At 43.2% G+C, this 13091-nt stretch overlaps 1 protein-coding gene across 1 annotated transcript in view; it reads left to right on the top strand.

Annotated features, from left to right (window-relative positions):
• The window catches only part of LOC311231868 (transcription factor AP-4-like), a 77751-nt gene extending 65252 nt beyond the window's left edge, over positions 1 to 12499 (top strand). Inside the window, exons 4-7 of the mRNA XM_084318493.1 lie at positions 328 to 498; positions 2605 to 2757; positions 3831 to 3995; positions 12093 to 12499. Coding sequence (XP_084174619.1) covers positions 328 to 498; positions 2605 to 2757; positions 3831 to 3995; positions 12093 to 12248 — 645 coding nt within the window. The 3' untranslated portion in view covers positions 12249 to 12499. The remainder of the gene's footprint in view (positions 1 to 327; positions 499 to 2604; positions 2758 to 3830; positions 3996 to 12092) is intronic.
• The last annotated feature ends 592 nt before the right edge of the window (positions 12500 to 13091 follow it).

The raw sequence follows: 13091 nt of genomic DNA on the forward strand, positions 1-13091 counted from the left end.
GCGGGGGAATGACGAGTTTAGGCGTCCTTGGCAGAGAAAGTGTTAATAAAATAAGTTATATTCAACACATATTCAATCAATATCTGAAATGGGGGGGGAAATAACCTTCTTACTGTCCTCTACTGTCATGCACTCTTCGTAATATACTAACATACGCTGTAGCACTCAAGTTTGAACACTTTCATGAACATTGTTACTTAGCTGTAAGAGTTGTACCCTTCTTGCTGACTTGTACCGGTAAGTCGCTTTGGATAAAAGCGTCAGCTAAATGACAATGTAAATGTGGAGCCTGTTATTCTGAGCAGCAACACCCTCTCTGCCTTCCAGGAGTTCAGTGGCTCATCACCCAAGAGGAGGAGAGCGGAGGAGAAGGATGAAGGCATCGGCTCCCCGGATGCCCTGGAGGAGGAGAAGGGAGAGGAGCTGAGGAGGGAGATGCTGGAACTCCGTCAGCAGCTGGACAAGGAGCGTGCGGCACGTATCATCCTGGAGGAGCAGGTGAGAGAGATGAGATGAAAGTCATGGTGGAGGGACAGGTGAGAGAAAGAACCATGGAACTAGCAGAGAGAAGGTTGTTGTCATGGTGGAGGGACAGGTGAGAGAAAGAACCATGGAACTAGCAGAGAGAAGGTTGTTGTCATGGTGGAGGGACAGGTGAGAGAAAGAAGCATGGAACTAGCAGAGAGAAATAACCATGGAACTAGCAGAGAGAAGGTTGGTGTTATCATGGTGGAGAGACGGGTGAGAGAGAGAACCATGGAACTAGCAGAGAGAAGGTTGTTGTCATGGTGAAGGGACAGGTGAGAGAAAGAACCATGGAACTAGCAGAGAGAAGGTTGTTGTCATGGTGGAGGGACAGGTGAGAGAGAGAACCATGGAACTAGCAGAGAGAAGGTTGTTGTCATGGTGGAGGGACAGGTGAGAGAGAGAACCATGGAACTAGCAGAGAGAAGGTTGTTGTCATGGTGGAGGGACAGGTGAGAGAGAGAACCATGGAACTAGCAGAGAGAAGGTTGTTGTTATCATGGTGGAGGGACAGGTGAGAGAAAGAACCATGGAACTAGCAGAGAGAAGGTTGTTGTCATGGTGGAGGGACAGGTGAGAGAGAGAACCATGGAACTAGCAGAGAGAATGTTGTCATGGTGGAGGGACAGGTGAGAGAGAGAACCATGGAACTAGCAGAGAGAAGGTTGTTGTTATCATGGTGGAGGGACAGGTGAGAGAAAGAAGCATGGAACTAGCAGAGAGACTGTTGTTGTTATCATGGTGGAGGGACAGGTGAGAGAAAGAAGCATGGAACTAGCAGAGAGAAAGAACCATGGAACTAGCAGAGAGAAGGTTGTTGTTATCATTATGATGGAGGGACAGGTGAGAGAGAGAACCATGGAACTAGCAGAGAGAAGGTTATTATCATGGTGGAGGGACAGAAATTTCAAACCTTTATTTCAACTCGTAAGACACTGAGTTTACCCTAATTTACAGCGACAACGAGCTTACAAAAGAAGACACGGTTTAGGAATAGAAAATCGGCTAAGATGGTTACAAGTATTTTATATATATATTTTTGCCAAGCATGTTTTTCGTCTGGTGAAACACACAAAACGATCACAAAACTGTGATCGGTAGAAAAACACGTTTCAGATTCGGTCAAATAGACATAGAATTAGGGCGGCTGGGTGGCGCAGCGGACAAGGCGCTCGCAAGATACCCTGGTATCGAATCCAGCTGTCAGCGTTGCTTCCGGCTTGGCCGGCCGTCATACTGGCTTGATTGGCAGAGTCAGCGGGAGGGAAGCCGGTGGGTGGGTCTGGGTCGTTGTGGACAGCGACTCCTACAGTTCGGTCGGGGCGCCTGCACAGCGAGGGAAAGATCTAAGAGAGGTAGTGTGACCTTCCACAAGTTACACTCTCCCAGTGAGAGTCCGCGCTGCCAGGTGAAAAGAAGCGGTGGGCTGGGTACACATGTGTCGGAGGAAGCATGTGATAGTCTCCGCCCTCCCAGACCGACGGTAGGGGGTAGAGTGCGCAACGACCAGGAAGGGGATTGGGAAATGGCATAACGACTAACATTGGGAGGGGAGAAAAAAAACAACGGAAAAAGGAGGGGAAAAAAAGATTTAAAAAAAAAACATAGAATATACCTTACCTTAGCCAGAAGGTATTCCAAAAAGAATAATTCCAAGTGATCGCATCGCCATCATGATTACCAGTGTATATGTCTATACACGTTTCAATGGTAAAATACGCTTAGGCAACGGAATTTCGAGGCGATCAATGTGAATCTATGTTCAAGCAGGAGGAGGGGCCCCTACCAAGAAAAGAAAAAAAGAGGAGGCCGCGTATCAATACCAAGCCATTCCAGTTTAGTTCTAGTGTATGTGGATGTGCCAAAGTGATTCAGATCGCTCCGGGCAAGTCTGTAGAGCGGGGATCAAAGTAAAAAGATCAAATGATCCAAAAACGTAATATTACGTGATTGGCACCCAACACATGGCGAGCAAACACGTAATATTACGTGGATGGCACTGAATGAGTTAATAGGTAAAGTAAATATTGGAGAATTATGTCTTAAAATTTCTAAACGCTTCCTCGTGTGTGTATCCAGGTGCGTGCTCTGGACAGCCATCTACACCCAGAACGCCTGAAGGTGATCACCCAGCAGGTGCAGGAAGAGCAGGCCCACCTCCAGAATCAGACTCTGTTACGACTGCAGCAGATCCACGAGAAGGCCACCGACAGACACACACAGAGCACACAGGTTAGACGCACATTTCCGATAATTTATTTTTGTATCCATTCATTTGTGACGTCATTCAGGGTTTCTTCCCGCAATTCAACACAGTGCTCTTGTTCGGTGGTCACTCACTCGCAGGCAGCTGCAGAGCAGTGAAAAGCATAAAAGCTAGATGTAAACGTAGAAGTGGAATATATCTAGATGTAAACGTAGAAGTGGAATATATCTAGATGTAAACGTAGAAGTGGAATATATCTAGATGTAGAAGTGGAATATCTAGATGTAAACGTAGAAGTGGAATATATCTAGATGTCGAAGTGGAATATTTAGATGTAAATGTAGAAGTGGAATATATCTAGATGTAGAAGTGGAATATCTAGATGTAAACGTAGATGGTTGCTGATGGTGTCCATGTTTGTATCAGGACTAATGCTGGCTCTAATTGAAGTTATTTTGTTATTGAAGAATAATGCTAGTTCTTCACATTTTGATGCAGATGACTGTGGAGGGGTGGGGGCAGTGTTGAGTAGCTGGTCGATGGCTCAGAATAATATTCTAGAATTTCCAACATTCTCTGTGATAATATTAGAAAAATAGTCCTTTCTTGCCACTCGTATTTCTTTGTTATAGGCAGTCATGGCTTCCTTATATATATCGCAGTGGACTGTGAGCTTGGTTTTCCTCCATTTTTGTTCAGCAGCTCTACAGATTCTCTTTGTCTGACCAACACTGCTATTATTTAACCACAGGGAGATTTAGTCACTTGGACTTGTTTTTTTTACCTTTAATGGAGCGACAGCATCCAGTGTATATGATAGGCCGGTTGTTGTTGAGATTTTCAGCCATGCAGTTTAAAGAACAGTAGAGGCTGGAATGGATGGTTCAGTTTGTCTCATGATGTTTGAGAACTTCTCTTCTGTGATGTCATCTAGTACTCTTCGCTTTACAACGGTTACCTTTTTTTTGTCTCTGTTAAGTTTAGGTTAACAGTGATGGTCAGATATAGGTAATTCGATTACTGATACTTTATCAATGTTCAGGTAAGGAATGTGTACCCGGTTGACCCCGTTTGCTCTGGTCTGTGTCTCGTCCCCCAGGTGCTTGCTCCAACCACACCACCCGCCCCCACCCACCACCCCACGGTCATCGTGCCCGCCCCCGCACTGACCCAGCACCATCACGTCACGGTGGTCACCATGAGTCCAGCCATTAACGCCAGCACAGTGTCCACGTCCCGGCAGAACCTGGACACCATCGTACAGGTATGTGCGTGTCTTGTGTGTTTTCAGGGTATTAAAAAGTATTACATTCATAATTCTCAGTTTAAAGGCCTTAACTCATTCAGCGCCAGCCATTAGACGGGGCCCGTTGTAGCTAGGCCGCGCTTTAAAAGATAGGAGTGCGTCACCTTGTTTGTAGAGCTATAACTATTCTATATTATAGCTATGGATACAATACTATGGCCCATTTGACATCAACTATCTATCGTTCAATATGTGAAAAATAATTAATTTCTTCATCCATACGTTCCTGTGTTATACCGTGGTGAATATAAGTATATTTTTAGGGTGGTCTGGGGTAATTCCCGAAATGCTGAATTATAGCCTTATACGTCAATTCTACTATAACCGTTGCCGTTTCTTGCCTTGACATGCTACTATTCTCAAATCAAATCTATATAATAGGTATTATGTTTCATCATGAATGCATGAAAGGGGGGGTAGTTTTTTTATGCTTACGGCATACGTTGTGGAGTAACGTTACACACACATGTTGCGATCGAGGTGAAGTCATAGTTGGATCAAAGCAGGATTGATATCATATAGCCCTTACCTTCACTAGGATGTACCCCAAAAAGAATATTCCAATTATCTGATCGCGATTCCAAGTATTGATGTCCATCGTGTCGCCAACATAATCCACCACACATCATGCATCGGGAGCATTTGACGCTTCTCAATCCGATCGCTATAACCGCTCCACTCGCCCGACAAAGAAAAGTCCGCCCGGAGACATTTGATCGACGCACAGGCCAAGATACAAGGTTTCAAAGGGTGCTCAATACCACCGTCTAGCTGGATGCGGCTGGTATTGCACTTTGTCGATCTCGGACTCATTCCCTATGGTAACACTGAGGTCCCCGGATGAATAATGAATACAAATATCTAATAAAAGAATAAACGACCAAAACCTGAGATATCTCGGGTTTTCGGAGGTCTTGGCGCTCAATGCATGGCGAGATAACCTGACTTATCTCGGGTTTGGCCTCCATTGAGTTAAAAGGTATTTAAAAGTCTTACATTTAATTTACATAGGTTTTAAAAAAAAATCGGGGGGGGGGGGGGGGGCCCAGTCGTTGTTTTTTGCGGGGCTAACGGGAGCTAGTGAGAGCTTGTATGGAACGTGCAAGGATTTAAATTAGTGCACAAGTGCAGCCACTAGTTCAGTGTCTCTGAGTTGTTTTCTTTTTGCTAGCATGGTTGTGAAACTGGTATTAGATTTAGCTCTAAGTGATAGTAAAAAGGTCTTAAATGTAACTTGCAGATGCCCTGTAATTGTACGAAACAAAGATTATCTTTGAACATCCCATCATTCTCCAAGAGTAGCTGAATTGTTCTCCCTTGCCGTTTACAGACCTTGCACCTTGGTGTTTATTGTTTATTGTTCTTTATTGTTTAAAAGGATCCCCATTAGCTGTCACCTAAGTGGCGAGCTAGTCTTCCTGGGGTCCACACAGAAAGACAACAGAAAACACAAAACCTAACAACATGAGATACATATGACAATCACAATTAACAATGATAATCTAAAAACGGTAAAACATTGTAGACATCATTAGAATCGGAATATTTTGCTCACATATTTAAGTAGTGCATTCTCAGGTGGTATTTGAAAGTCACTTTACTATTCAATTTACTTATGTTCAGTGGGCAGTTATTCCAATGATTGATGGCACGATAAACAACAGTCCTCTTTAAAGCATTTGATTTTGGACGTGGTAACATAATCTGTCCATCATCAGCTGACCTAGTAAAATAAGAATGAACCTGCCTGCATCTGACAATTTGTTTGTATAAGAAAACAGGTTGAGACGAAAAGACAGTGTTCCCGAAAAATTTAACTGTGTTGAAAACCAGCCTATTCTCTACTGTTAACCATGAGAGTTGCCGGTGCATAGTTATAGTGTTTGTTCTCATGGAGCAATGTAAGACTAACCTTGCAGCTCTGTTCTGGGCAGTTTGCAATTTCTTTAGTTGACCTTTGGATGCAGAGGACCATACTGGTGCACAATAATCTAGGTGACATAAAATTAAAGATTTCGCCACCTGTCCCACAATATATGTAGGGACATAAGAAAGACATTTCCTCACAATGGAGATACCACTCCCCATCTTATTCACTATGGTATCAATGTGTTCTGCCCACGACAGCTGGCTATCAATTATTATGCCCAGTAATTTTACTTTATTTACCTGTTCTATGGGTTCGTCAGACACGTTCAAACTCATTTTTGGTATTGATGACAATTTATGACTCGAACCCAAGATAATTGATTTGGTTTTTGAGATGTTTAGTACCAACTTATTCCGTTTTATCCAATCAAACACCATATTTAACTCAACTGATAAAACATTGTCCAGTTCACTGACAGTTTTTGCAGCATAGTACAATGTGGAATCATCAGCATACATTTGTACAGTTGCTTTACACAGAACTGATGGTAAGTCGTTTGTGAAGATGGCGTATAGGAGTGGTCCTAGGCAGCTCCCTTGCGGGACCCCGCAGTCTAAGACCTTAGAGTGAGACCAGCTGCCAGTTAGGCTTGGGCGGTATGACGGTATTACAATATACCGGGGTATTTAGAAATACAGACGGTATTGAAAATCAATACCGTCCGTCACCGTCAAAATCACAGATGCGCTTCAGCTTCTATTACAGTGAAACTGAGTTTTGAGTGTAGTGCACACACTGAGTGTAGTGCACACACGCGCCAGCAGAGGGCGAGACCAGTCTAGTGGAGCGAGTGGGTCACAACGGTGTTCACGTTTTACGGTAATGTTGCGACAGTGCTGTGAAAATACCGTAAAGCGTTGTGACGAGAGTTGATGTGTGTTGTTGTGGAGTGGTGCGCTGGTGGAGCAAGCAAATACTCCGTCTCTTATTATATGTGAACTAAAGAGTACAAGGTTTACACAACAGCCCCCACCCGCCTTTTTATTGTATTTGTATCGTCCTGTACTATCCGCTGTCAGCTGTTTATCTCTCTCTGTGAGATACTGAGCTTGATTAGATAGCGTTAGCTCACGCTAACTAGCGTTAGCTCTGCGGCTAATCTTAGATTACCCTGAACTAAATCAATGACTAGGTTATAAAGCATTCGAGTCGTTTTCACTGCACATAGAAGTAGCCAAACAACGGGAGCATTTCGGGAGCATATGACCAAAACTCATGCAATTTCGAGCCCTTAACGAATCAAATAGTCTGCCAAGGCTAGATGCTAACGCAGTAACGCTAACGGTGCAGGCTTCTGACTACCAATCTGAGAGCTGACGATGATTTGTTTACTTGGTAACACGCGTTGCCCCCCCCCCCCCCCCCCCCCCCGCTGATGAAAATGAAAGTCATACCGTCAAATACCGTGCACCGGGGTATGATGTGATAAAGGTATAACGGTGTGAAAAAAAGGATACCGCCCAAGCCTACTGCCAGTGTAATAAACCCTTTGTGTCCTACTTGTGAGATAACTCTTCATAAATATGATGGCTGTTGGACAAAACCCATAGCATTCTAGTTTACCGATGAGCAGATCATGGTCTATGACATCGAATGCAGCACTAAAATGAAGTAATACTGCACCAGTCATCTTTGAGTTATCAATTTCCTTGAGCCAGTCATCTGTCATTACTGTAAGGGCAGAACAAGTGGAATGATTAGGTTTGTAAGCATGTTGAAAACTTGTGTTCAATCCATTACAGTCAAAGTAATCCTGTATTTGTGAGTGGACTATTCTCTCCATCAGTTTACTGAGAACTGGGAGAATAGCGAGGGGTCTACTGTTCTTCCCAGTCAGTGCTAGTCTGCCATCTTTAGGTAAGGGAATAATTTTACCATCTTTCCAGACAGTGGGATAAACACCTTTCATTAAGCATGCATTTAATATATGACATATCGGACCATAAACATAGTCAGCTGCCAGACCAAGTACCTTACTATCTAGCATGTCAGTACCTACTGAGCTATGTTCAGGAAGGGACTTCAACAGCTTCCTTACTTCCCGCTCATCTACACAATTAAACTTAAAAGTGCAACTCTTGTCTAACATCACATTCTTTTTTATGAGCTTTAGATAATCATAATCAGTATTGTCCATCTTCTGCATTAGTGCATAGACCTTATTTATGAAGAAATCATTAAAATAATTTGCTATATCAGATGGTTTTGTCAGAAACGTGCCTTCTGATTCCACAAAGGAAACCCCACCAGTTGTCCTTCTCCCCATTATTTCATTAAGGGTTTTCCAGAGCTTTTTACTATCTTGCTTTACAGCATTTATTCTTTGCATGTAATATTCTTTTTTCATTGATCTATTCAATTTCGTAACCTGGTTTCTCAGTTGACTGTACATTAACTCCACTAATCCAGACATTACTAATGTAGATTTTGCTTCATTTCTTTCCTTCATGAGCCTCTTTAGAGTCTCATTCAGCCATGGAGCTGGTCTAACCTTTACAATACACTTTCTCATAGGGGCATGCTTATCAACAATCTTCATGAAGCGTTCCATAAAGATATTTAAGGAGGCCTCAGGCTCCTCAGCAGTATACACATCAGCCCAGTCAATATCACCAACATCTGCCAAAAAACTGTCAGGAATGAATTTCTTGAACATCCTTTTATGTATTATATTGACCTTGCATTTAGGAATTTTTGTTTTCCTGGTAATTGCTATAATATTATGGTCACTAAAGCCCACAGATCGAGAAACCGGTTTAATGCAGCATTCAGGAATATTTGTGTAAATATGGTCTATGCAAGTGGCAGAAGTATGGCCAGCACTGTTAGTGAAGACTCTGGTTGGTTGAGAGATCATCTGAGACAGATTACAAGCATCGATTAATGATACAATCTTTTGTTTCATTGGACATTGCAAAACCAAGGCAAAAGGCATGGTGTGAAGGCAAAGTTGCAACAGATCATCCTGTGTCTATGTACAGGACATAGACTAATAATGTTAATTAATAATGACTAATAATGTTAACTATATTGTGACCATATATCGCAAAGAGGGGACCTTTCTTTATTTTTTTTTTTTATTTTTTTTTACTTTATTTTTTAGCGTTTATCGCTTTTCTGGTCAAGCATGACCGACAGTTGTAGGGTGAAACGGGAGAGAGAGCAGGGGGAGACATTCGGCAAATGACGGCGAGTCCGGGAATCGAACTCGGAGTCAACCAGATCCGTGACGCAGCACGGAGTCCCGCGACGCAGCGCGGTAACATGGTGTGCTACTGGAGCACCCCGACCTTTCTTTATTACTCAAGTTTTTATCACATTTATTCACATTCTTCCTACTTCTGACCGCTCCGATGGTCCCGTTTGTCAGCGTAGAGTTTAGGAACAAATCCACACTATCCGCCATCTAGTCAGTTGCCGTCCCATCGATCATAAATGGCTGCATTTATATAGCAGCTTTTGTCCAAAGCGCTTTACAATTTGTTCCTCACATTTTACCCAGTCACTCACAGATTCACACACCGACGGCGGTGGCGACCAAGCCGACCATGCAAGGTGCCGACCTGCTCATCGGGAGCAATTAGGGGTTAAGTGTCTCGCTCAAGGACACTTCGACACGGTGTCCGGGAGGAGCGGGAATCAAACCGGGAACCTCCGGATTACCAGACGACTGCTCTCAAGCCACTAGTCGCCCCTCACTGTGTCATCATCCTCTTATAAACCTGTTCGCTGTCCACGTCAGAAAGGAACGTAATCCTGGTCAGAACAACGGGGCAGACTACAATATATTTGCATTTTTTAGCCATGCTAGCGATCTAAACAATCAATCCATGCCAAAGCTAGATATCTAAAAGGTGAAAGACTCACACTGAGTGAGTGTTAACGTGGTGTGTTGTCCCCCCTCTGGTCTATTGGACTGAGTGAGTGTTAATGTGGTGTGTTGCCCCCCCTCTGGTCTATTGGACTGAGTGAGTGTTAACGTGGTGTGTTGCCCCCCCTCTGGTCTATTGGACTGAGGCTGCGGTTACACTAGGGCCATTTCATTTAGTTTCATTTCGCTTTTGAGAACGCTGCGTATTGGCAGGCAACTAAGCGTTAAGTTAGACGTCGTTTTGTCACATCTACTATATACATGTAGTACAATGCCAAAGCAGTAGGTGGCGATGTAGTTCAAACATGAAGGCCATTTTCAACCAATCAGAAAAGGTTGAACGCGTCACTCCACATCCTGCTCAAAATCTCAGAGAGCCACCATCTTTATACCTCGCATGAGCCAGAAATAAAGTGCAATAAACAAAAACTGATACATTCACATTGTGTTCTGCCTCATTTGTTGATGATTTGTTGATGAAACAAAACTAACATCAACACAATTGACCACCAAGAGCGGAGTTTAGTCTCACATAAATATCGCAGATTTTGTTAGCTTACATGCTAACGTGATTGGGATATGCCATTATAACAGTATAGCATTGTGGCTAGCAGCGTAGTGACGTTAATGCTAGCAGAATGAATGGATGTAAACTTTATTTAACAGATTGCAGAATGGGTACAATACGGCTAAATACAAACAATTGTTAAGGGAATGCAGACTGTTGTAGCTTGGACTGGGCTCCTTATAACAATAACTTGACAACACAATTGACCACCAAGAGCGGAGTTTAGTCTCACAAAAATATCGCCGATTTTGTTAGCTTACGTGCTAACGTGATTGGGATATGCCATTATAACGGTATAGCATTGTGGCTAGCAGCTTGGTAACGTTAACGCTAGCAGAATGAATGGATGTAAACTTTATTTAACAGATTGCAGAATGGGTACAATACAATACGGCTCAATACAAACAATTGTTAAGGGAATGCAGACTGTTCTTGGACTGGGCTCCTTATAACAATAACTTGACAACACGTTGGTAGCCGCAGCTACTTGGTACAGCTCTGCTGTAAACACTGGAAATAACCGTGCGGGTCTCTACTGCGCATGGGCATTGGGCAGAACGGCTCCGTATCCGGCTTGCGCAGATTACATGGCACCATTGTCGGCGAGTTTCCAAAACGAAAACACCTTTTCAGCGTTCCCGCTAGGGAAACGCGCTTTCCTGCCAAAACTGTGTTTCTTTTTAACTTGGACATGCAAACGTAATCATTCAGCAACAAAACGTTGCTGTTTTAGCCCAGTGTAACCATGGCCTGAGTGTTAACGTGGTGTGTTGTCCCCCCTCTGGTCTATTGGACTGAGTGAGTGTTAACGTGGTGTGTTGTCCCCCCTCTGGTCTATTGGACTGAGTGAGTGTTAACTAGGGCTGTCTTAAATACTTCGAAGCTTTGTTCGATGGCACAAGCTTCGAACATAAGAAAAAAGATCGAAGTTTAAAAAAATAAAAAATAAAAATTAATTATAATTTTTTGCCTCAAATCTTGCGCCTCCATTCCAATGAAATGAAAGTAAGCGGCGCCTTCCCGCCTCCATTCCAATGAAACGAAAGTAAGCGGCGCCTCGACTCCACCTCTCTACAACAAGCACATGGAGATTATCTGTGTTGAAAACAACAAGGACATGTGCAGCAGACATGTCGACGAAGAAGCGAAGCAATGCCGTTTGTTATTTAAGACTGTCGGACAGATTTGTGTTCATTGTGCTGCTTTTTTAAAGTGTCCAGACCCATATAAAAATATGTCTTAATAAAACGTGCTTAATTAAGTCGAATTCTGCCTTTGTCTCTATCAACTACATATAAATATTTATATAATTGTTTGCTTGATAGACGAAGGTTGCAACATAATTATGTAATGTCATGTCGTTGGCTGTGAGAAAAGCCCCACTGCACCCAGGCAGGGCAGCCGAGTGAAACCTTGTTGGCTGCGTCACAGTCACGAAAGGGGCTACTTAATTAATTAATCCAATCCACTTTATTTATAGAGCACATTTAAAACAACAAAGTTTAGCAAAGTGCTGTACAAATCCCACAACATAAGATAAAAAAATTAAATAAAATAAGTATGTTTTTTTTAATTTTTTTTAAGCTTTGAATTAAAATCGAAGCTTGGCCCCGAAGCTTCGATTGCCAAAAAAAGCTTCGAAGGTCAGCCCTAGTGTTAACGTGGTGTGTTGTCCCCCCTCTGCAGGCCATCCAGCACATCGAGCGCACTCAGGAGAGGCGGGCCAGCGCCGAGGAGGAGCAGAGACGAGCCGTCATCGTTAGCCCCGCCCACGTCGCCATGGATACCGCGTGCTCGGACACAGACACCGACACAGAGGGAGAGGACTGCTCCATGAACTAATCCATCTCTCTCACACACACACACACACACAAACACACACACACACACACAATAGATGCATCCTAACAAGTCAGAGAGAAAGGTTAAAAGACTTGTGCTCCATCAAGACCTCAATCTCACAGACGACACACACACACACACACACGCACACATTGCCAATACCTACCCACTGTAAAAGAATGATTCCCTCCAGGAGCCCGACTACTCTCTTTTTTTTTTTTTTTTTATAGAAATGTTTTATTCGGCATTATCCCTAATCCCCAATCCAGTGGTTAAGCTCTCTGTCAATCATGTACTGTAAAATCGGGTGTGGGTCGATGACCCTGGGATAACGAACATGCACGGTGTAGGCTATAGCGGGACAGGCTCTGTTCCGACACGAGTCCAGCGCGAAAGAGCTCCATCTGTCGCGTGTTAGTGCACACATTGGAACACAGTCCCTGTTGTTGGGGGACGAAACCAGAAACTTGAAAGTCTCTGCATGTAAAACTTATCGCCATCTTGTCCGTCCCTCCCTTGTTTTAAATTCTTTTTTTTATTTGTGTGCTTCATACAATCATGGTCATCCCCAATTATGTGCACACTGACAGTATTATTTGTATTGGAAATTTATAAGGCATCGATGTAACTGAGAGTTGAAAGTGAGTATGCAAAAAGCAAAACAACTTTTTGGCAAACGGTTAGGTACACTTCTAACCTATTTCTACCGATTTGAACATTACCCCCTGTCGGTTAGGCTACATTCTTAGGTTCCAATGGCCGGTCACCTGGCTACAGCCAAATTCATATACGGCTCTAAGTGTGAATATAAGCTTTCCTCGGTTTATTTGGAAAACAATGGAT

Source organism: Notolepis coatsorum (genome assembly GCF_963971535.1).
Source record: "Notolepis coatsorum genome assembly, chromosome: 7".
NCBI lineage: Eukaryota > Metazoa > Chordata > Actinopteri > Aulopiformes > Paralepididae > Notolepis > Notolepis coatsorum.